General features: G+C 45.4%; 1 protein-coding gene across 11 annotated transcripts; it reads right to left on the bottom strand.

Annotated features, from left to right (window-relative positions):
- Nucleotides 1-1,367: 1,367 nt before the first annotated feature.
- On the bottom strand, nucleotides 1,368-12,567 carry ZSCAN21 (zinc finger and SCAN domain containing 21). Of its 11 annotated transcripts, none has more exons than XM_014834984.3 (6): nucleotides 11,904-12,025; nucleotides 11,207-11,635; nucleotides 9,307-9,362; nucleotides 4,526-5,017; nucleotides 4,045-4,237; nucleotides 1,368-2,635 (listed from the first exon to the last, which is right to left on the bottom strand). In XM_014834984.3, exons 4-6 carry the CDS (start codon nucleotides 4,919-4,921, stop codon nucleotides 1,797-1,799), a joined length of 1,428 nt encoding a protein of 475 aa, XP_014690470.3. In that variant the 5' UTR covers nucleotides 4,922-5,017; nucleotides 9,307-9,362; nucleotides 11,207-11,635; nucleotides 11,904-12,025; the 3' UTR covers nucleotides 1,368-1,796. The 11 variants fall into 11 exon arrangements, with proteins under 11 accessions (XP_014690470.3, XP_044602687.2, XP_014690239.3 ...); XM_044746752.2 differs by having other exon boundaries at nucleotides 11,485-11,635; XM_014834753.3 differs by having other exon boundaries at nucleotides 11,493-11,635.
- Nucleotides 12,568-21,768: the final 9,201 nt, after the last annotated feature.

The raw sequence follows: 21,768 nt of genomic DNA, 5'->3' as shown, positions 1-21,768 counted from the left end.
CAGACCCATCCCCGTCTCCTACGTTTGCTGAAGTGATGCCCTCCCTCTGTTCACACCTGTGGATTCACGGAAGGCTCCCTTTAACCTGTCGGTGGAACACCTAGGGTTTGTTTCACAGAGGGATCAGCTCAAGACTGATGTGAACCAGAAATGCATTGTTGATGCACTCCGGCCTTCCCCAGGAGGGCCCTACAGGCCAGCGTGAGGGGAAATCCAGTGGGCAGAGCTGCAGTCTACCTGGAGGGAGAGACTGTATGTCTGTACGTCTCGCTTGCATGGAGGGAGAAGCAGCCTAAGGTAAAGATTTCACGGCCTGCTGGGCTGTGAGACAGCACAGATGTGGGACCCCTTCACCTCTCACCAAAGTAGGACGATGAGCGGCAGCTCTTGGGGCCCAGCAGGATGCTTCATTTCCCTCATATGCAGCAGCTCCACCAGGGGCCTAAAGATAATCAGCTGCTGCCTGATCACTAAATTCTCTGTGGGCCTCCATCACGGTTAATATGCAAACAGCACAGCTCACGTGAAATGTACTGAGTTTAAGGTGCTGGCAGGACATCAGGATCGTCAGCAAGCTACCGGAGGAGTAAGAATATTTCGTATTTCAAGCACTATTGATTCTTTTTCAGCAATGACCCTCTTCCTAACTTATCTGGCTGGTGCATAAAGACTTAGTTATTTAATCATCCCAGGATGGCATTCAGGCTGGTTTCCAGAGATCAGAACTGGTACTAGACATGAGACTTTCTTGCTGTCCCTAATCCTGGCATGTAGGTTCATCTGACCCTAAGGGCTGCAGCAGTAGACAAAAAGGTATTTCAGTGACTACTAGTCAGAGGTAAAAAAAAAACCTTGTAACATGAAGATAAGCAAGTGAGAGGAGGGAGTGAACTAGCTGGGTTTCTAGGGGAGAGGAGGACTTGCCGGCCAGAAGACTTTATAAGGGACACAGAGAAAAATATCTTAAGACCTCAGAGAGACCGCAGTCAGAAGGAAAAGGCAGGATGGACCTAAGTAATCGTATTATGTATTACTGACTTCTGGAGTTTAGAAGAAACTTCTCGGGGAGAGTCACACTTTCAGACTTTGGTAGAGACAGAATATACATAACAAAAAGCACAGGAGGCTGACAAAATGTTCCCAGCGATGGAAAAATGTGTTCAGTCTGTAGAAAACCACAATGTAGACCAAGAGGCAGCAGGCGACTACACCCTACCGCGACCTCCTGACACACACGTTCACAAGTACTAAAAGTTCCATTTACCCAAAGCCAAATTTTCCAAACGCTAAACCAGGAGAAGTTTTCTCTCTTCAGCATAGTGTTCAATAACCAACAGACCCTCTATTATAATAACAGTCTTGAGGCATTACAAGATGTTCTAAGTTTATTCTCAATCAGATTAAATTGTGTTCAACGTGGCTCAATTCTTTACAAATTGTCATTCTTGAATACATATTAAAACAGTTAAACAGCTTTTACGTTTCTTCTTTAACTATACTGGATACACATGAGTTTAACTATACAAAAGGCAATGCTGGCATGGTTTATGGGACCAAAGTGTGGCGAGGGGACCCTGCCCCAGTGAGCTGGTGAGTGAGGAATCCCGACACCCACCAGGGCCCCATCCTACAGTGCTGCCGCCTCAGCTCCCTCCTCAGGCATCCTTTGATGTGGAGTGAAATAAAATCCACCACCAGAGTTTATATTGCAATTACTGGGTTTCTCTCTAGCACTCATGTTCTAAAGAAGAAAAACAAACACAGAATCCCAAAACCAGCAAGAGTATATTTGCCAGTTAAAGCACTTCTCCCTCTCCAGTGTGGACTCTCTGGTGTTTGGAGAGATTTGACTTACTGCAGAAGGTCTTTCCACAATTATTACACCAATAGGGCTTTTCCCCAGTATGGATTCGGTGATGTTTATTAAAATTGGAGCTGTGGTTGAAGGCTTTCCCACACTCCTTACATTTATATGGCTTCTCTCCAGTGTGGAGTCTCTGATGAGAACTAAGACCCGCGTGCTGACTAAAGCTCTTCCCACACTCGTTACACTGATAAGGTTTCTCCCCAGTGTGTATTCGATAGTGCCGAATGAGGCTGCCTTTACCACTGAAAGCCTTTCCACAATCTTTACACTGATAAGGTGCCTCTTCAGTGTGCATTCGCTGATGTTTAAGGAGGTCTGAGCTCTGACCGAAGGCTTTCCCACACTTACAGTCATAGGGCCGGTCCACCAAGTGTGTCCTGTAGTGAAGGGTAAGGTTTGAGCTGTGGCTGAAGGCTTTCCCACACTTGGTGCACACATACGGCTTCTCCCCAGTGTGTGTTCTCCGGTGCTTAGTGAGGTTTGAGCTATTACTAAAGGCTTTCCCACACTCAGCGCATATGTAACGTCTCTCTCCCGGGGGAGGTTTAGTAGGAATTAGTTCTCTACCTTTCTTGGAACCTTTGTCTAGGAGAGGGGTTTTTGTTCCACTTTCCTTTTCAAGGTTTACCCACTGCCTTTCTAACCTGGCCTCACATTTATTGGCAGTAATCATGGGGGTAATATCCCTTTGGAATCCTTCTGCATGAGATTCTTCAGAACTTTCTGGCTTATCTGTTGATGCCTCATTCTGAGTGTTCGATTTACGATCTGAAACATGAAGTAGAAAAAGGACATGTCAGTTGTTTCCTGTGCTGAGAAGAAAGTGTTAAAGGAGAAACAGAATCCTCAGTGACACGGATGGGTTCCAAAGGGTGGCCAAACATTGCTCTGAGAGGTCACAATATCACATTGATACAAATAAGTCACCATCAAATCTAGTTTCAAGACCAGACTCTCACACAAGTCCCTACCAGAAGCTGTTATGGTGTGATGAACACATGGCTTTCTCTGTTAGAACTTCATACCTAGAGGGCAACAAGGCCAAACCAAGCGTATGGGGACAGCAGCAAAGGAGACGGGTGATGCTCGACAGAAAGGAACAAGAAAGATAGATTGCTGAAGGGTCAGAGTTGATTAAGGAAAATAAAAAGGATAATTAAGGGAGAAGGGGCTAGTGGCAAACTAACAAAATCCACATTCTCACAAAAACTGAATATAAAAGCAAAAGAAGGGAAGATTCAGCCCATTTATAATCATTCTAGTCCTAGATCCTTATTCATTTGAATGAAAGCACTTAACTCCCCCAAGAGTTTAACTCTTTATCATGTCACCTATATTGGCTTTGTCTTATAATTCGTTTAAAGTAACATTTACTGTTGAAATCAGACTGAAGAATTAGATCATTTTTAGAGCAATTCACTAGGCAGTCACACTTCTAAAAAGTCCATCTAACTGCCCACATACACGGAAAAGGGGACTAAGAGAAATTCACACAGAAAAAGGGGCTCCCTCTGACAACTGTCATCCCTCAACGAGCACTTTCCTCTGAGCCCCTTTTTCCTTGTCCCTGTGTGTCTCTCTCTCTCCACCTGACCACCTATTTCCTTCCTCTGCTGGCAGTAACCACTCAGCGGCTTCCAGGCTCATCCCCACTGACCGTCTGCTGCACACATAGCACCGAAGCACCAAAATCCCTGTCACTCTCCAGATGAGCAAGCACTGGGCTACGCAGAGAGACTTCCCTTCCAGCTGCCATGAACTGTGTGGGAAAGGAGTTAACGTAACGAAGCTCAAGAATTTTAAATAGCCTAAGCAGGCAGCAGTTGAAAAACAATTTACCAGGGACCATTTCTGCATCATCCAAAGCTGACTATGACAGCTTCACTAAATCACTAACAGACAACAAGCACCTTCTCTTATTGGTTCATTCAACCTGTCCACACTTCCGGAAACAGTCCCTTTGTTAAACTCACTTCAACTGACCCTTTAGGAGTGTGTCATCTGTTCCCATGCTAGGACTGAGATGCATCTGAGGCAAGAAAGGCAACTCTTTCTGGTAGTCAGACCAGTCGAGTCAAACCAGGGGACTGCCTCAGAACAGTAATTAGAATTGTCCCGTTTCTTCTTCAATCACAAAGGCCTGGGGCATCAAGCAGGGCCTGGCTGATCTTCCCTACCTTGAATCTGTCTCAGCTCTGGAGTGAAATCCTGCTCTTCACCAGTCTCTTGGATGTACAGGGGCCCCCAAGATTCGTATTTGGGAATGGTCTCCACAGACTGTGGCTGCACGCCGCTGAGGGATTCCTTTGCTGTTCCTGAAGATGACATCTTCGCCCACACCTGTTTCTGTTCATTTGGAGGAGGTGAGACCTAGAGACAATCAGGAATGGCTGGGTCTCAGCACAGCTCACTTTAAGAATTAGAAGGAAAGCAAGCTTCAGGAGAGCTATGTAGAACCTCTAGGAAAGAGAAAAGAAAAACATCCATCCCATTCAATTCCCAAAGCTAAAAGTCAATACAGGATGCAGAAGAAAAACAGGGGGAAACAAGGTCTAACTCAACAGAAACGTCCATTCAGCTATTCTTATTGCATGGACAAACCCATTCCCTCCAGGAATGCTCTCCATCCCATAGAGTAAAAGGTCTCCCCCAGCCTACCTGCTGTCCTGGCTCATCCAGTTCTCGCTCCAGATCTTCCAGGAGAGTGACAGCCTCTTCAGCGCTCTCTGGGCAGTGCTCCTGCACCCAGGCCTGGAGCTCCTGGGGCAGGATGGTCAGGAACTGCTCCAGCACCAGCAGCTCCAAGATCTGCTCCTTGGTGTGGATCTCGGGCCTTAGCCACTCACAGCAAAGCACCCGGAGCTGGCTCAGGGCCTCCCGGGGTCCAGGTGTGTCATGGTACCCAAACTGCCTGAAGCGCTGGCGGAACATCTCCAGGCTAGGAAGGCACTTCCCTTTCTCCTCCTCCTCGACTTTCACAATCACAAGCCCCACCTGCTCCTGTGGAGGCCTAGGGCCCAGAACTGTGGCCATGCCCAGCACCTTGGTCATCATACAGACTCCAGCAACAGCCTCACTAAAGATGGGGCTCTGCGTGGCAGGAATATTGGTTCCTTTGGGTTTCTGGTTCTTTAGGGCTACACGTTAAACCTAAAAAATATGGTTACCATAAAATTACCAAAAAGAAAAAAGTATGTTCTTTTGGTCTTTACAGCCACACCTTTAGCACAAGAAATTGTGGAAATTATGGGCACTGTAAAACTACTACGTAAAAATTACTATTCAGAATTTTTCTGGAGGCAGCTCAGGGTATCTTAATTTGATTTTACTGTGTGTCTACTCTCCTAAAAAGTGCACTGCGGCATAATCTTAAAACATCTGCTGCCAATCCTCCTCTTTTTGCTGAGGAAGACTGGCCCTGAGCCAACATCCGTGCCCATCTTCCTCTACTTTATATGTGGGATGCCTGCTATCATTACCAGCACTCATTAAATCTATTTTGAAAGAAAAATACATAAATTAATGAGTGTTACATGCTGTGACTGGCCTTCCTGAGCATGTTTTCAAACTTTAGGCAGCATCTTTCATGTCACACAGGTGCTCCCATACTGCATTTGGATCATGTAGGACAGGAAAACTCCAGTAGTCTCAATTAAGAACCAAATAGATAAAAATCTATATGGGTATTTGTTACATGAAATTATATTGATAACAATGGTAGACACCATAAAGAGGATGTATAAATAGCTTATAAAAGCTGAAGATGAGGGAAGAGAAGTTACAGATAATCCAAATTACAGGCATTAAAAAACTTGAGTACGCTCATTTCTAACATGCACGTCAATCTCCATGGATCTGGCTTGACAGCACTTGAAATATCAAGTGTCTCTCTCACTCGCACACCCACCCATAATATACAACGAAGGGAAATACATAATCACACTGAAGGACACAGGACAAATCACAAACAGCGATATTTCTGGGTATAGAATTAGGGATGATTTCAATCTTTTTAATTCTTGTTTTGATTTTCCAAATCTTCTATAAGGGGTATTATTACTTCTGTAATCAGAAAATCATAAAATCTTTAAAGGGATCAGTCTTTTAACAAAATAGGTTTTACTAATGCCCAAACTTAATGGCCTTCAAAACAAAACCCAGGGGGGAAAAGCCCCAGGAATTCCAGCCCATAGAGAACTCGCCAATAAATGTACATTTATGTTACTGCTTTTATATTAGGTGTTTAGTTTCACACATTTAGCAAATACATATTAAAATATGTATTTTTTATGACTGTTCCCTTTCATTTGTTTTTGTGACCAATCTTGGTAATTTTTCTTGTGAGGAAGATTTGCCCTGAGTTAATGTCTGTTGCCAATCCTCCTCTTTTTTTGTGTGAGGAAGACTGGCCCTGAGCTAACTAACACCTGTGCCAGTCTTCCTCTACTTTGCATGTGGGATGCCGCCAGAGCGCGGCTGATGAGTGGAGCAGATCTGCACCTGTGAACTCTGGGCCACCGAAGCAGAGGGTGTGGAACTTTAACCACTCGGCCACAGGGCCAGCCCGGATTTATGGTAATTTTTAAAAATATGAAATGGGATTCTAGGACTAGAATCTCAGTAAGTAACCTTACTTCTATGAGAAGTTCAATAATTATCAGCTGCTAATTAGTTCAGAATTCCAAGGAGGCCAGTAGTCAGACTCCTCTCCACTGTACCCCAATTCTGCAGGATCTTGAGATGCCAACAGGTGTTGTGACATGGTGGACCTGAATCAGCACCATCCACTCCCTTATGCTGTCCTATGCACCCAATACACTGCTGGTGCCACCAAGTTCAGGATGACCTGTAAACTGAGCCAAGGGAGAAGCACAGCCACCTAGTCTCCTAAAATAAAGGCCCTGGCACCAAAGGCTAAAATAACCTAAAAACAACAGCTGTAGCAGTGCTGGAGAGCATTCTTTAGAAATGCTTAGAAGGAGACCTCCTCAGTGCTGGAATAACTTTACTTAACTGGTTACAAAACTTCCCACTCTATCCAGAGGAGGGCACCCCAAGAACAGGAAAGACATGGGAACCTGTTTGGGCTGCTCAGCTTCTGGGATCCAGCCTGGGAAACTCAGCAGGATATGAGGAGTTACATAGCACAGGGGCTATTAAATGGGGAGCGTCCTATATCACATTCATGTAGGATATGTTCCCAGAACTTGGTGAGTCGAGAGTCCCAACTCACAGATGCCACTATATCACGTGACTGCCTTTAAAAAACATGTACATAGTCACAACTGAGGGAGAAAGCTTCCTGAGATGGTGCTGCTGGGCAGCTGGCTGGGCCGGCTCACCAGCGAAGTGATGTATTCTAGTGCACCTGTTTTGTAGTGCCCACAATTCACATTCATGTCTCAGCAGGACCACAGACGAGTGGAGGGCTGGGTACCTGGACCCCTCCTTCCTTGCTGCACTCAATCTCTTTGGAGATTTCATTCAGTCGCATGGCTTTAATTACCATCTATGTACTCACGACTGCCCAATTATCTCCAGGCCGGATCTCTCTTCTGAACTCAACTCCTAACCACCAACTGCTCACTTGACATTGCCACCTGCATATCCAAAACTGACATTCTTCATCTTTGCCCGCAAAGCTGCTCATCTCAGCTAGTGGCAAGTCCATCATTCTGTTTACTTAGATCAAAAAAACCTAGTCACCCCTGACTCCTCATTCACATTCCACATACAATTCATAAGCAAATCCTGTTAGTCCTACGTCCAAAAGATCCCAAGTTCGACCACTTCTCACTACCTCCAACACTGCTGCCCAGCCCATCACGTCTGGCCTGGAGAAGTGCACCAGCCTCCTAACTGCTTCCAGCCCTGCCCCTCAGTCTATTCCCAGCACACCATGTGTTCCTGTTAAAATACAAGTCAGGTCACATCGTTCCTCTGCTCACACCCTTCATGGCTCCGTGTTTCATACAGAGTAAAAGCCAAAGTCATCACAAAGGCCAACAAGGCCCACAAGATCGCAGGCCTGCTGCCTCTCTGACCTCATCCTGTACTTCTCTCCCTCCTGTTCATTCTGCCGTAGTCACGCTCGCTGTTCCCTGAACATGTGAGGCACGCTCCCATCTCAGAGCCTTTGTACTCGCTGCTCCCGCCACCTAACACTTCCTCCAGCTTACACGTGGCTCACTCCCTCACCTCCTTCAGGTCTGCACTTCTCACTGAGGCATCCCTATCACCCTGTTTTAAACTGCACACTGCCTGCCCTCACCCCAGAACTCCTAATCCTCCTAATGTACTCTTTTCCTCTATATCATTTACTACTATAATATACTACATATTTTATCTTTTTGGTTTTTTTTAAACTGTTTCTGTCCTTGAATATCAACCCTAGAGGGCAGGGACTTCCATCTGCTTTGCTCACTGCTGTATTCCAGATGTCCAGAATATGCCTGGTACTTTGTAGGTGCTCAAATATCTGTGGAAAGGATAAATATGAAACCTGGATCTTTAGGGCTACTCTTAAGGAGTAAAAATTGTGAAAACAGATTTTAAAAAAATATTATCAATACAAATTTAAGTTGAAAAAATATGGCAGCATGAATTCACGTTCAGCTTAATTAGCTACATGTGTGCCCACGGGTTAGGATACGGACATTTATTTCCTAGCTCTGTCTGCTGTGGAGGTCTAAAAGCAATGACATGCTGGTAGCAATCAGCCACCCAGTGCCCAGATCTTGGTTTCTAAATATCATTTTCTACTAAGAGGAACTAGAAAATGGAGAAACGGCTGATTCTAGGTTGAGGAGTATACGAGATGAGCCTGGAGCCTGCCAGAAAGTGTTCAAAAAACAAAACAATGGGGTGTGTCAAAGGGACACAGAAGCCGACCTAAAAAAAAAAAAAAAAACCTCCCAATGACCACAGCTGAAACAACTTGAGCAACAAAATAAATAATGTAATACTGGGTTATAATCCAAAGTATAAAATAAAAGTCTGTAAGTTCATACTGATATAAAAAAAGGTGATTGAATAAATAAACAGGAGACAATCTCCCATACAGAATTATTCAAAATAATTTATGTAGATACTCCCCCTCAAGAAGATGGAGCTTAACTCCCTACTCCTAGAGCGTGGGCTGACTTGCTTCTAAAGAGGAGAGGAAGGAAAGGGTTTGGGGGAGGTAACTACAGTGGAGAAACCTGGCCAGCACCACCTCAGCCAGGCAATCAAGGTTAACATCATCAGTGATAAGTCCTGTGTCCGTAACAGGAAGGGCTGACAAGGGCACTTCACCTCCGTGGACTTCCTCCCCCAAACCACAAGAAAAACATCAGATAAACCTAAACTGAGAGACATTCTACAAAATAACCAACCAGTACTCCTCAAAACTCTCAAGGTCATCAAAAACAAGGAAAGACTGAGAAATTGTTACTGACCACAGCATACTAAATAGACATGAAGACCAATGGAATGTGGTATCCTAGACGGGATCCTGAAACAGAAAAAGGACATTAGGGGAAAACCAGTGAGATCCAAATAAATGATGAAGCTTAATCATAATGTATCAACGTTGGTTACTTAGCTGTGACAAATGTAAGGTGTCAACAACAAAGGAAACCAGGTGAGAGGGAAATGAAGCTCATTATATTATTTTTGTGCTTCTCTATAAATCTAAAACTATTCTAAAATAAAATGTTTACTTAAAAAAATATGAGGCATTGGGGAAAAACAGCAGCCTCGGTAAATGCTGTTCTATTATGGAGGGGTGGTAAAGAGAAATATAGCTGTTAACTTCAACAACACTTAGAAGGTTGAAGCCGACCACTCAGAGTTAATTGGACATTTAAAAAAGTTGTGAAGCCTTTTTCTTTCAGAATTATTTAAAAAAAGGTGCGTGCTTTGTTTCTAGGAGCAACAATAGTTTCTAACTCCCTTCCAACAACTGTCAGAATATTGGCCTAATGAAATAAAGTTTCTAGCAAATGTATTTCAAAAATAACACAAAGCCTACTTTTTTTAAAGATTGGCAGCTAACTGTTGCCACTTTTTTTTTTAATCCTTCTCCCCAAAGTGCCCTAGTACATAGTTGCATATTCTGGTTGTAGGACCCTCTGGTTGTGCTGTGTGGGACGACGCCTCAAGAAGGCCTGGGGAGCGGTGCCATGTCTGGACCCAGGATCCAAACCGTTGAAACCCTGGGCTGCAGAAGCGGAGCATGTGAACTTAACCACTCAGCCACAAGCCTGGCCCTCGACAAAGCCTATTTTTATCAAACACTTGTAGCTTTTAACTACTTGGTAATCTTACGACAATATCCATTCTTCCTTTGAAATCACCCAGACCATTTTCCAATTTGGCAATTCTATCTCCACAGGCTCAAAGGCTATCTGTGGAAGTTTAAAATACAGAGCTGCACATATCACCCAGCTGTTTAAAATCATGTAATAACTTCTTTGCGTGGCAAACAAAGTCACTCACAATCCAGGCTCTGCCTCCACTGTCAGTCTCATCACTCCTCTTCTCCTGCCCTATACTCCAACAGTGCCCAATTCCCATGGCCAACGTCTATTTGTCTTTCAAGTCTCAGCTTAGTAATTAACCCATGAAAAGATGCTCAACCTCAGTTATGCTTAACAAAAGAAATGCAAATAAAGCTACAATGAAATGTTTCTACCTATCAGACCAGCAAAGATTTTTTTTTAAATCTGATAATGCTGTCTTGATTTGTTTTTCCCCTGCGCAAAGCCAGTAATTTCATTTTTAGTCATGCTGTTTGTCTAAAGGGTCATTGAGGGATGCCCTCCAGGTCTCAGCTTCTGAAATTTTCTTAATAAAGTGTTTATAAAATAAAAAAGCACGTGGATGGAAAACACAGGTTTCGTTACTAACTGATGTTGTGTTCAACCACAGTGAATCACTTTTTTAGGCTATCTAGCGTGTTTAGCTCAAGAGGTCCATCAAGCAAAGGTTCATGGTCATCTATAAGCAGAAGGCCTTTGTTCTGTTCCCCGTTTCTTTTTTTCCTCCTTTATGCTCATTTCCTGAAGCTTATATGCCCTTATAAAAGTACCCCAAACCCATTCTGGAACAAGACAAGGCACAAATAAATCAAATCACCAGAGACTCTAACAATTTAATGGGACTTACAACTAAAGCTAGAATGCCTTTAACACACCCATTCTGTGCCTGAAAACTCCCAGGCAAGCAAATTTGATAATTCTTTAGGCACAGAGTTCTATTGCTGGATAGTTCTAATTGTTACAAGGTTTTCTTTAAACCGAACCAAATTTTGCATCACTTTTTATCTTCTTTCTTCGGTCTCAGACCAATACTTACCCTCTCCCCAGTAGTCTTTCAACACCTGAAAACAACTGTCTTGCCTCTTAACTCTTTTCTTCAGTTCCTTCAGCTGCTCCTTATACAACATAGGTTTCTAAATACCTCACCCAGCAGATCACCCTTCTCTTGACAAACTAGTTACAAATGCTCCTCTAAAAATGTGTTTCCAACCTCGAGCAGATCCGTTAGGCATGTGCTTTCTAACCTCAACAAAGCCCAACGGAATCACTCCCTCCCTTTAATCTGATACTACCCAGATTTCTAATGAGCCTCACTTTCTCACCGGAGGTCCCCAACCCTCTCGGGCGTGTTCTCATCAATTCCCCTGGAGTTCAGACCTCCCGTGGAGAGCCAGGGAAAAAGAGAAGGCAGCCCTGGTCAGACTGAAAAGACGGCTCGGCTCAGGGAGCGCACTGAAAAACTGCTCTGGAATGAGAAAGGGACAAAGTTTCATTTGTTAAACCCCTGGGGGGCGGGGGGGGGGGAGAGGAAAACGCTTTCCAGGGCGCCAGCGCCTCCCCCATCTACGGCTGGGCACGGACACGGGCTCCTCCCCAGAGCCCTCGCAGGACTGGTCCGGGGGTAGGGGAATCCCCAGAGGCCACAGCTGCCTAACCCACCCCTCCCTCCCTGAACCCTTGCGGCCAAGGCTCCCTGTTCCAACCGCTACCCCAACGGGAATCTAGAGGCTCACCGTGAATCAGAGCCGCTCGGGGGGCCGGGACGCCTCGACGCGCACGACGGCCGGCGCAGCCGGAAGTGCGTCACAGCCCCGCTCCCGCGGAGCGTTGTGCGGGGTCGCAGCGACCCCTCTAGGAATTCCGGAGGTCTTCTCTGCATCTCTGCGTCTCGGATGCGCGGGAGGCTGGGGCGCGTCAGGGACAAGCGGCCTCATTCCCCTGCCCCGCCCCTTTTATTTAACCAAGGAAGGGCCGACCGGTTGAAGGCTTCGGAGGTTCTCGCACCCCGCTCCCGACGCCCCAGGCCAGGGAAAGGCGGGTGGGCGCGGCGCGGCGACCTCGGGTCCCCTCGTGGACTTCAGAGCCCGGGTCACCTGTGGCCCACAGGCTCGTCACTCCGTGAGAACATGGTCCACGTTTATGGACACGGATCCCCACGCTTGGCCCATGGAGCCAGAGATTCAGTTGTCACTCTCAGACCCGGGCACCTGCGGCATCAATCCGAAGTAGCTGGGCCCTTGGGCCTTGTGCGGCTTCTCAGCTTCCCGGGCGGGAGTCTCAGAGGCTGCCCTCCAAGCGCTCCAGATGCTGCAGGACTTGATGAAGAAGTCTTTGCCCACCTTTATCTCCCGCTGCTCCTACTCAGCTGCAGGCTTCCAGCCTAGATTCTCAGTGTTTTCGATCTCAGCCCCACCCCCTCTGACCGCCAGGAGCTTGCTTTTGCCTGGTCCCTCGAAAGGCGCACGTTGGCCCTTTTTCCTGCCGCCCCTGCCCGGGCTGGAGTGCCCCGGCCGAACTCCGGACACGTGCGAAGAGGCCAGCTGTGGACTGTGGGCAAATGCAACCCCAGGATGACTTGAAAGTAGGGCATCTTTGGCCTTCCTGAAAGGAGAGTATTAGTGGCAGGCAGACAGTCTGTGTATGGAGTTTTCAGATGCCTTCACCTGAGTGAGAAACCTGCCTGCGTCAGGACCTCAGATGTCTGATAGCCCTGTGTGACACCAAGATAAGCAATGGTTGAAAGAAACTGCTGTCAATGGACTGTTGCGTTGAAATTTTGGATCATGTCTCACATTTTAATCAGGAAAATACAACCCCAGAGGAATAAATTCTGCAGGCCCCAAAGGCACATAAAAAAGTGACTCAGTGCCCAGGAATTCACACAAAGGAAAACCACCTGGATATTCATGTAAATATACTGCAGGATGTGTGAATACTGACAACAATTACTGCATGTTGACCATGTGCCAGTGCTGCCGAGACCAGCTAGGCAGCCAGCTGAAGGGGCGGACGGAATTAATAGACAGAACACAGTCTATATAATAGACACAAGACACTCTATATTATTTAATGGGACAGGGGACCATCGGCCTCAAGGACTGAGGTGCCATCCCTCTGATCGCCACGTATTTATTTGCAGGTCAAGAAGTACAAGCATAGCAGGAACTCATGCCAGCAGGGATATGCAAGTCAAAGCTTAGCAGTTCTAGTCTTCCCCTCTTCGATGTACCCCGACCCTACACAAGGCCATTCTCTTAGGGAGTATCCTGGGAACAAACAATCTAGCAAGTTATGCAGATGGCGTTCCAGTCCTGCAAGGGCCCGGCGTTCCTAAGCCCCTTGCCTTCATGTTTGATAAGATCCTCCCTTCCGGCCTTTGATTCCAAAGCACAAACAATCTAGTATAGTAATTTATGAGAATCAGCAGATTGCATATTTCTCAGTCGCCCATTTTGTAATTTGTTCTTGCTAAGCTTCAAGCCTTGCGATAATGTTGCTATGCTCTCCTGCAACATGGCAGAACTACTAAATTCATTCTATGCATCTCTTAATCCTCTCAACAACTCTGTAAGTAAGGTACATGCTGTTATTTGCCCAAGGTCACACAGTTAGTGGATCCAGGAACTACTGTGGTGTTCAATAAATCTGACTCCAAAGCTAAAAAGAAAAAAGGCGCAGATGTTGAGGGATGGCAACATACGTGCACACAGAATTCCCTAAGTGCACCATAAATTTATAGAAACATGACATCATTTTTCCCTGATGTTTTCTAGGAGCATTAAAAAAATTTTTATTTTCAAAGATAAACAATAGCAGAGAGAATGACATAGGGAGCCTCCATGTACCAACTGGCCAGTTTCAGCAGTTGTCACATGGTCAGTGTTGTTTCACTCGTTCCCCCATGCACTGGTCAGATGTCTAAGATGGGACTGTTCCGTGTGCCACATGTTAAGAGGAACATTCAAAACCCCACAGGCATCCAGAAATTAGCAAATCAGAAAGTGTGAGGTCTGAACACCATGCCAGTCGACCTAAGAGAATCTGGAGAATTTTTTATTCCCTTAGGTAGGAGAAGACAAGGGGAGGATGAGGGACAAAGCAGTCTTAGTTTTCAAGTATGTGGAGTGTTGCCATTTGAAAAAGCAGTTTGTCTTATGGGACCCCAGAAGACAAAATACCAATGAATGGAAATGATAGAAAAGTTTGATCCAAGGAAGGACTTCCTAATAGAGTTGCTTAAAGATGGCCACTTCCTGCCTCATCTTGTGCTGTTTTGAAGACGTGGGAGAGCCCTGGGGATGGGGAGGATGGGAGTTTTGCAGAGTAAATTTTATGGCTAGATGATCTTTAACATCTTCTCCCAGCCTGACCCAGACTCCTGTTAGTTTTTCCGTTAGACTCCAACCCTTTCACAGCACTCATTCACCATTACTGCTCCCTCTACACACCTCCTTTGAGTACTTACCAAGGGCCAGGTGCTGTGTTAAGCACTTGGTTTCAGTTCTATTGCTTCATAAAAAACTACCCCCAGAGTGAGCCCTGATGGCCTAATGGTTGAAGTTCAGCACTCTCACCGCTTCGATGGCCTGGTTCATTTCCTGGTTGAGGAACCACACCTCCCATCTCTCAGTTGCCGTGCTGTGGTGGTAGCTCACATAGAAGAACTAGAAGGACTTACAACTAGGATATGCAATTATGCACTGGGGCTTTGGGGAGGAAAAAAAAAAAAACACTACCCTCAAATTGAGTGCCTTAACACAATTATCATTTCTCACAAATCTGTGGATTGGCTGAGTTGTTCTGCTTCCTGTGGTATCAACTGAGGAGCTGGGAGGGCTGGCAGTTGGTGCTGGCCCAGACTGGAAGCTCAGCTGGGATGTTGGCCTAGGGCCTCGGTGCTCCTCCAAGTGAGTCTCTCTGCATGGCTGCTTGGGCTTCCTCACGGCGTGACAACTGGGTTCCCCACGAGGGGCATTTTAAGAGATCAAGGTGGAACTTGCAGATGTTTAGGGCCCAGCCTTGGAAGTCCCACAGTATCATTTCCAGCACATTCTATTGTTAAAACAGGTCACTGGGCCCCATTCAAGGGGAAGAAATGAAACCAGTAAACAGCCATTGAGGATTAAGTAGCTAGTAACTAAAGGTTTTTTCCTTTTTGCAATTACTGATTATAGCTTTTAGCTGTTTAACCCACCCATTGTTAACTGTGCTCTTTAGGCGATATGCTGTCTGACTTCCACTAGGCTCCTATAGATAACATCTCCCTGGAGCCTGGTCACCACGGTAATGGTTGTGTGAGCTGTTTTTCAGGAGTTAGAACTCCTTGTCCACTTCAGGCCAATCCATCAACCCATCAACTGGGCCTGATCAGATGTCTGACGTCAAGAGACTAAAAACTCCATCCTCAGATCATGCTAACACCACCATTTTGTGAATATGCATCCTGTGAAGAGGTATGGTCTGACTACGCTTGTGCAGATCATCAATTACCTCACCTCTCCTCACCTCCAATCACATACCTCCACATTTCAGACCACTTTGCCCCCTATCCCAGAAATACCCCTGAGCCCCCCATTTCCGGGGAGGTGGATTTGAGACTTGTTCTTCCGTTTCCTCACTCGACTGCCTTGTGGTTAAACTCTCTCTTTGCTGCAATCTCATCATCTTGGTGTTTGGCTTTCCAGGTGACGGGCAAAAACAAACCTGGTTTGGTAACAGAAACACAGGCTCTGTCTCTTGCTCACATTGCAAAAGAGCGCGTGGGATGGGAGATAATGTGGTGACTATCTTTGGAAGCAATTTACTGCACACATTTATCTTCATTATATCAACCCTATGAAATATTATAATCCTGAGAATACTTAGCCCTGTGAAATATTAAAATCTCTATTTTAAACATTAGGATACTTGGGCTCAGAAAAGTAAGTAACCTTTCCAGTGTCATATAAGTGATGTATGAGAAAGTCAAGCTTCAGACTTGGCTCTTTCTCCAAAGCCCATGCTTTTAAGCATCTACTGCCTCTGAGTTAAACTGGAGAAAGGAGGGAAGGTTGAAGGGAACAGCATCACTAGGGCAGAGGGGAGAACCAGGGAACCTGCACAATTCCATGAGCCACACGTGTTGATGCCTTGGTGGCGCTCTATCCAGCCTCTCAGTCAAAAGGATCTTTGGATCTTTGCCTTGTCATGCAACCTGTGAGTGGTGATGTTGGGGCTTGAAAGAAATCCTTCCAATTCTAAGCCCATTGTTCTTTCTAAAGCAAGGGGGCCTAGAGCTGAAAAATATTCATGCCAAAAGAGACCTTGAGGACAATCTGGTAAACTCTCGTTTTCAGGTGAAGAATCAATGTCTGAAGAAGTCAGATCCAAGGCACACTAACGAGCTAGTTAGTAGCAGAGATGAGAGTAGAATGCAGATTCTGTAATTCAATCCTGTGCCCTCACTATATCTCCACAATTTTAAAAATAGCATTAGAAAGATCAATATGCTGTCCATCCAAATCATACAGTATTAAAACAAGTTAATTTAGGATGATCCATTATTATCTTCCATTAATATAACCATGACCATATGACAAAACCATAAGAGAGCAAAGGAAAAGCTAGCCAGTGTGACCTGTGGCTCACTGTAATGTGTCACCTGCATTCCCTCTTCAGAATGGTTTTGATTTTTAAGAACCTCACCATTTTCCAATGAATTCATTCAACAAACACTTACCAAGAATCTACAATGTGTCAGGCATTGTGTTGCGGCACAAGGAAAAAATTAAAAATACACACAGTTCTTGGCAGATCTGTAAACAACTAATTACAGATGTGTTCAGTGATAATAGACCCCAGACCAATAAATGGTGACTGTGTGTGTCATCTTGCTATCCACACTCTAACCTCTCATAAACATCTTTTCTACAACAGTCCTCTGCTTGGAAACTTACTACTCTAGAGTACCGTTCCCTCCTTTTGGAGAGTTCTAATTGCTAAAAGTTCTTTAAATTAAAGCAAAAATCTGCTTTCCTATAATTTCAACTCATTGATCCTAGTCTTGATTGATTCTTTTCTCTCACAAAATGCATGTAGTTATTCTTCTTGTCAGCCCTTCAAAATATTTGAAAACTATCACGTATGATTGTCCCAAAGATCACCTACAACCGTTGCATGATCTTGTCTTAAAGTTACTTCTGAATCTTGGAATGTAAAATGTCCGAACTGACCGCGGGCCCTCTGAAGGTCCCGCGGTTCAAGATTTGGTTTCAAAGAGAAAAAGGATTCCCCTCCCCCTTGTAGCAGAAATCGGGAAGGGGAAAAGCTACAGGGTTACTGTGGGCCCTGGCTCCCTCCCTCTTCTCTCAGCAGAGTGGGCCCGGTTCTCTCTAAAATGGTTGCTCTCTGGATCACCCTCCCTCACTCTCACCATGGCTTATTTTTGCTGCCATCGCTATGCTTGGCCAGTAGAGGGCGATCAAACCTTGATTTCTCTTAGAACAGGGCTAGGAAAGCTGCTCACCCCTTATGGGTCTGAAAACTTCCCTTCTTTCTTTCCAGAAGGAGTCCACTTGCAGCTGCAAAGACATTCATTCAGCTAAAGAAAATGAAAGGAAAGGAGAATAAAAGTGGAGTGATTTAGTTAGCCCCACAGCTTAGAGCTGGAGCTCTGCTGCTAACAAGCCTTGGGAGATTTGGATAGACAACCGGATTCTCTGGAAAATGGGCATAATAATACTTGTTCTGACAACTTGAAAGCATTTGGATCATGTGAGAATGAACTAGCTCTGCAACTACCTATACCAATAGTAAGGGATTTTTAATCTTCAAAACTCTTGGCTACAATATTATTTCTGATCTCTTCTGGGTTTTTTGGTTGTTTTTTTTTTGGTGAGGAAGGTGGGCTCTGAGTTAACATCTGTTGCCAATCTTCCTCTTTTTTTTTTGGCTTGAGGAAGATTGTCACTGAGCTAACATCTGTGCCAATCTTCCTCTCTTTTGTATGTGGGATGCCACCACAGTGTGGCTTGATGAGCTGTGTAGGTCTGCACCCAGGATCTGAACCCATGAACCCTGGTCTGCCAAAGTAGACCACACAAACTTAACCACTACACTGTTGGGCCACCCCTCTTCTGTTTTAATGTCAACCCTCTCTGCCCCCTGCCCCACAGGAATATATGTGGCTCCACCTATCACAGATCCTTTTTTCCAGTCTGCCTTCCCTGGAGAGGGCCACCTGCCTTCTCCTTAATTAGAGAGGATACAGTTTCCTGCCAAGACTTTTACGAGAGCAGATTGCTGGCTTGTTCCCCCTTGTTTGTGGAAGAACCCAGAAAAAATTGGCGTAATCTCAGAGGAGAAGGAGATCACAATGGGCATCTGGCCCAGCCTTCCCCCATGCAACCTCCCTTCCTGCCCAGGACCCAAGTGTCCCCCAGCCATCCCTGAACACCTGAACTGATGCATCACAGCCACCTGCTCTGGCTGGCTCTGCGACAAGCTTCTTTCTTCTTCCAGTGGCCTTCACTAGGACCACTCCTTCCAGTTGTGCAACTTGTGCCCTGCACAACGCCAGGGGCCACCACTCATCTCGTTATCAGGGAGCTGTACTATATAGTTATGCTTGCCAGCAGGAGGCAGTCAAGTGTCTTGAGGAAGGGGTGCCTTTTTCTAACTTGCCTTAAGGCCTGGTGGGGCTGGGCAGAGCTGCCTTTACTTGTCTGCCTTACTCATTGCTGTTACCTTTTGTTTTATTATTCCTCACACTCAGCACATGGCCTGACAACAATGTTTGTTGGAAAGGATTTAGTTCTAGTTCTTGGAGTCATGCAGAACAATTGAATCCCTCTTCTAACACGACAGGCCTTTAGATATTTGAGGGCAGAGACGAGTTCCCAGTGAGTTTTCTCCTCACCAAGCAAAACCCTATTGCGCAGGAGGTGGTTTTGCCCTTACCATCCTGCAGTTGGTCTGTCTTTTAAAATGTGGAATCCAGGACAAAATGCAGGGCACATGATGACATAACCCAGGCAGAGTCGAGTCAGCCTAGTACCTGCTGTGTTAAAGAATCTGGAGCGGAGGCCGTGCTGAAGACATCTGAGACTTGGAGGCACTGATGGGATCTACTGGCAAAGGGACACGGCTGGTTTGGGACAAGAAAGGCCTCCTGAAGCTGTGCAGCAATTTCCATCGTTCCAGGGGAAATTTGATTCCTCAGAGGATTTGGGATTTAAAAGGAATTTTGTCAGCTGAGGATTGGGGCAGGGGAAGGAATTGAGCAAGGATTGGGACAATTTGGGAGAATCACAGAAACCGTGTGGAATTCTGTCCGTAACATCTGGGACTGAAATGGTCTCTGAACAGTCTTTTCATAAAGACCTGATTTCAAGGTGATGTGTTTTAGGAACTCATGGGATGGAGGACACTGCCAGCACGTTTCACTTACAAAAGGGAGACTTTTGTGAGGGGTAAATGAGAATTCAGGAGAGAAGAGCAAGAGGGACATGAGGAAATAATCATAGCTAATATTTTTGGAACACTTATGTAAGGCAATGTTGTAGGCGCTCCACGTGTAATGGCTCATTTAATGCTTAGGATAACTCTATGTCCATTTTACAGATGAGGACACTAAGACACAGCAAGTCAGTGGTGGATGAAGGACTTGATCTTAGGCAAACTGGCTCCAGTGCCTGTGTGCCTAACCACTATGCTAGGCTGCTCCATAAACATAGCTGTGGGACCACAGCTGTGATGTATGAAGATGGGAGAATAATTGAGCTCATAAAGGAGGACAGGGGACAGTTAAGTAGTGGAAAGAATCTGGTTGCTGGAGTCAGACACACCTGCTTTTAAAATCCAGCTCTGCCACTTGCTGGGTCAGCCACTTCACTTTCTGCATCTGTAAAATGGGGCAACTGTCTTTGAGAAGTTGACATGTGGATTAGAGAAAATTCATGGTTATTATAACTCATAAGTGAAGGAAGAGGAGTTGAAGGACAGCATAACGTGAACTGACAATGTTTCAAGGAAATGGTCAAATGTTATAGAAAAATGAGAAAATGCTCTGTCAAGAACACCGGCGACCTTAAACAGTGCCACTGAAGTAGGTGGGATACGGGCTGAGTCACAGGGGCTTTAAGAGGGAGGACACTGGCAGTGAAGAGATGAAAACAGCAGTGATGGTCCACTTGGTAGAGGATTGGTAGCTAAAAGGAAGGGACAAGGTCAAACAAAAGATTTTTACACATTTGCTTTTGCCCCTTAAATCTACAGGTTTGTGCTTATTTAAATGTAGAACTGATGCTGAAGGGTCAGGAGGAGCTTAGAGGCACCCGATCGAGGCCATACCCCTTGCAGGCAGCATGCAAGGGGCTCCAGGGAGCAGGAAGGACCAGAGTGAAGCACATCCGGATGGCCTGGGGCCCTCGGGAAAGAATGCTGAGGGGGTCTCTGCTGGGAAGGGGTGAGGTGAGGCTGTGGTAGGCACGGCAGTTTGCGGGGGCAGGAGACACCTAGACTGTGAAATCGAGACTAGGGGATTGTCTAGTAGGGGCCACGTGGGCGTGTCCGCCTCTGGCAGCTCTCCGCAAGGAAGGCGCAGGAATGGAGGAAGTGGAGGAAGCCACCAGGCTTTGAACTGGACTGGACAGAGTGAAATGTTGAGAGCAGCTCAGATGGTGAACCCTGACCCTTGTGACTCCTAGGGCTCTTGTCTATACATTGGCGCTGGAAGGCTCGTCGTCTCCGTGTCCAAGCCTTTATTAACTTGGGACAAGAATCTCTCACAAGACCCACTGTCCATAGCAGTGACCAAGTCCAATAAACTACTGGATTTCTTCCTGTTCTTGACTACCCTGTCCCTCACTTCTGTTCTCTGGAATCATTTCCTTAAGTAAATCATCTGCACACAAGCCCTCACCTGTTTCTGCTCTGTCTGTGGGGAACGCAGGCTGAGACAGGTGGACAGGATAGGGTGAAGATCCCCTGAACAGGGATTTGGATGTGAAGATACCCAAGTAAAAATACATGTTTTTTTCACATGTGCCACCTTTTATTTACTTTAGAAAAAATTTCTTTATTCTGCCATAACCTTGGAAAGCAAGCAGGGCAGGGGGTAGTATTAACTACCTTAAGGATTCTGAAACTGAAGCATGCAGGAAAACAGAACACTTTGCACCTCTATTCTGGTTTCTGAAAAGGATGAATAAGTCAATTATTTAAATGAGACAAAGTAAAAAAAAATCAAATAGAATTTGTCTCAATATATCATGCAGTGACAAAACAAGGTTATCAGGTTAGAGGTCATAGTTTGAAGGTCTCAACTATTGATTGCATGCTGCACCTACCCTTAGGATGTTCAGTTTTCTAAGTTTCATAAATTGGTCAAAGGTTATTTTAATGGTTCCATCTTATAAGAAAATTGTTTGGGGGGGATCATTAAAAAGCTACTTTGTTTCATGGTTTTTCACCCTCTTGCCTTCTTTCCAAGAAGCTACCTGGAGCTCTAAGGTGGTGTTTCATACAGAGCTCTGTGAAATTACTCAGAACATGTTCATGTGTGTGAGGATTGTTTGTGGGTCACAGTTCCAGTTTTTAACTTCGAAATTACACTTTTTT

The sequence above is a fragment of the Equus asinus genome, chromosome 14, assembly GCF_041296235.1.
Source record: "Equus asinus isolate D_3611 breed Donkey chromosome 14, EquAss-T2T_v2, whole genome shotgun sequence".
In the NCBI taxonomy this organism is placed as follows: domain Eukaryota; kingdom Metazoa; phylum Chordata; class Mammalia; order Perissodactyla; family Equidae; genus Equus; species Equus asinus.
The sequence above is the reverse complement of the archived record's forward strand: the minus strand, read 5'-3'. Positions and strand labels throughout refer to the sequence as shown.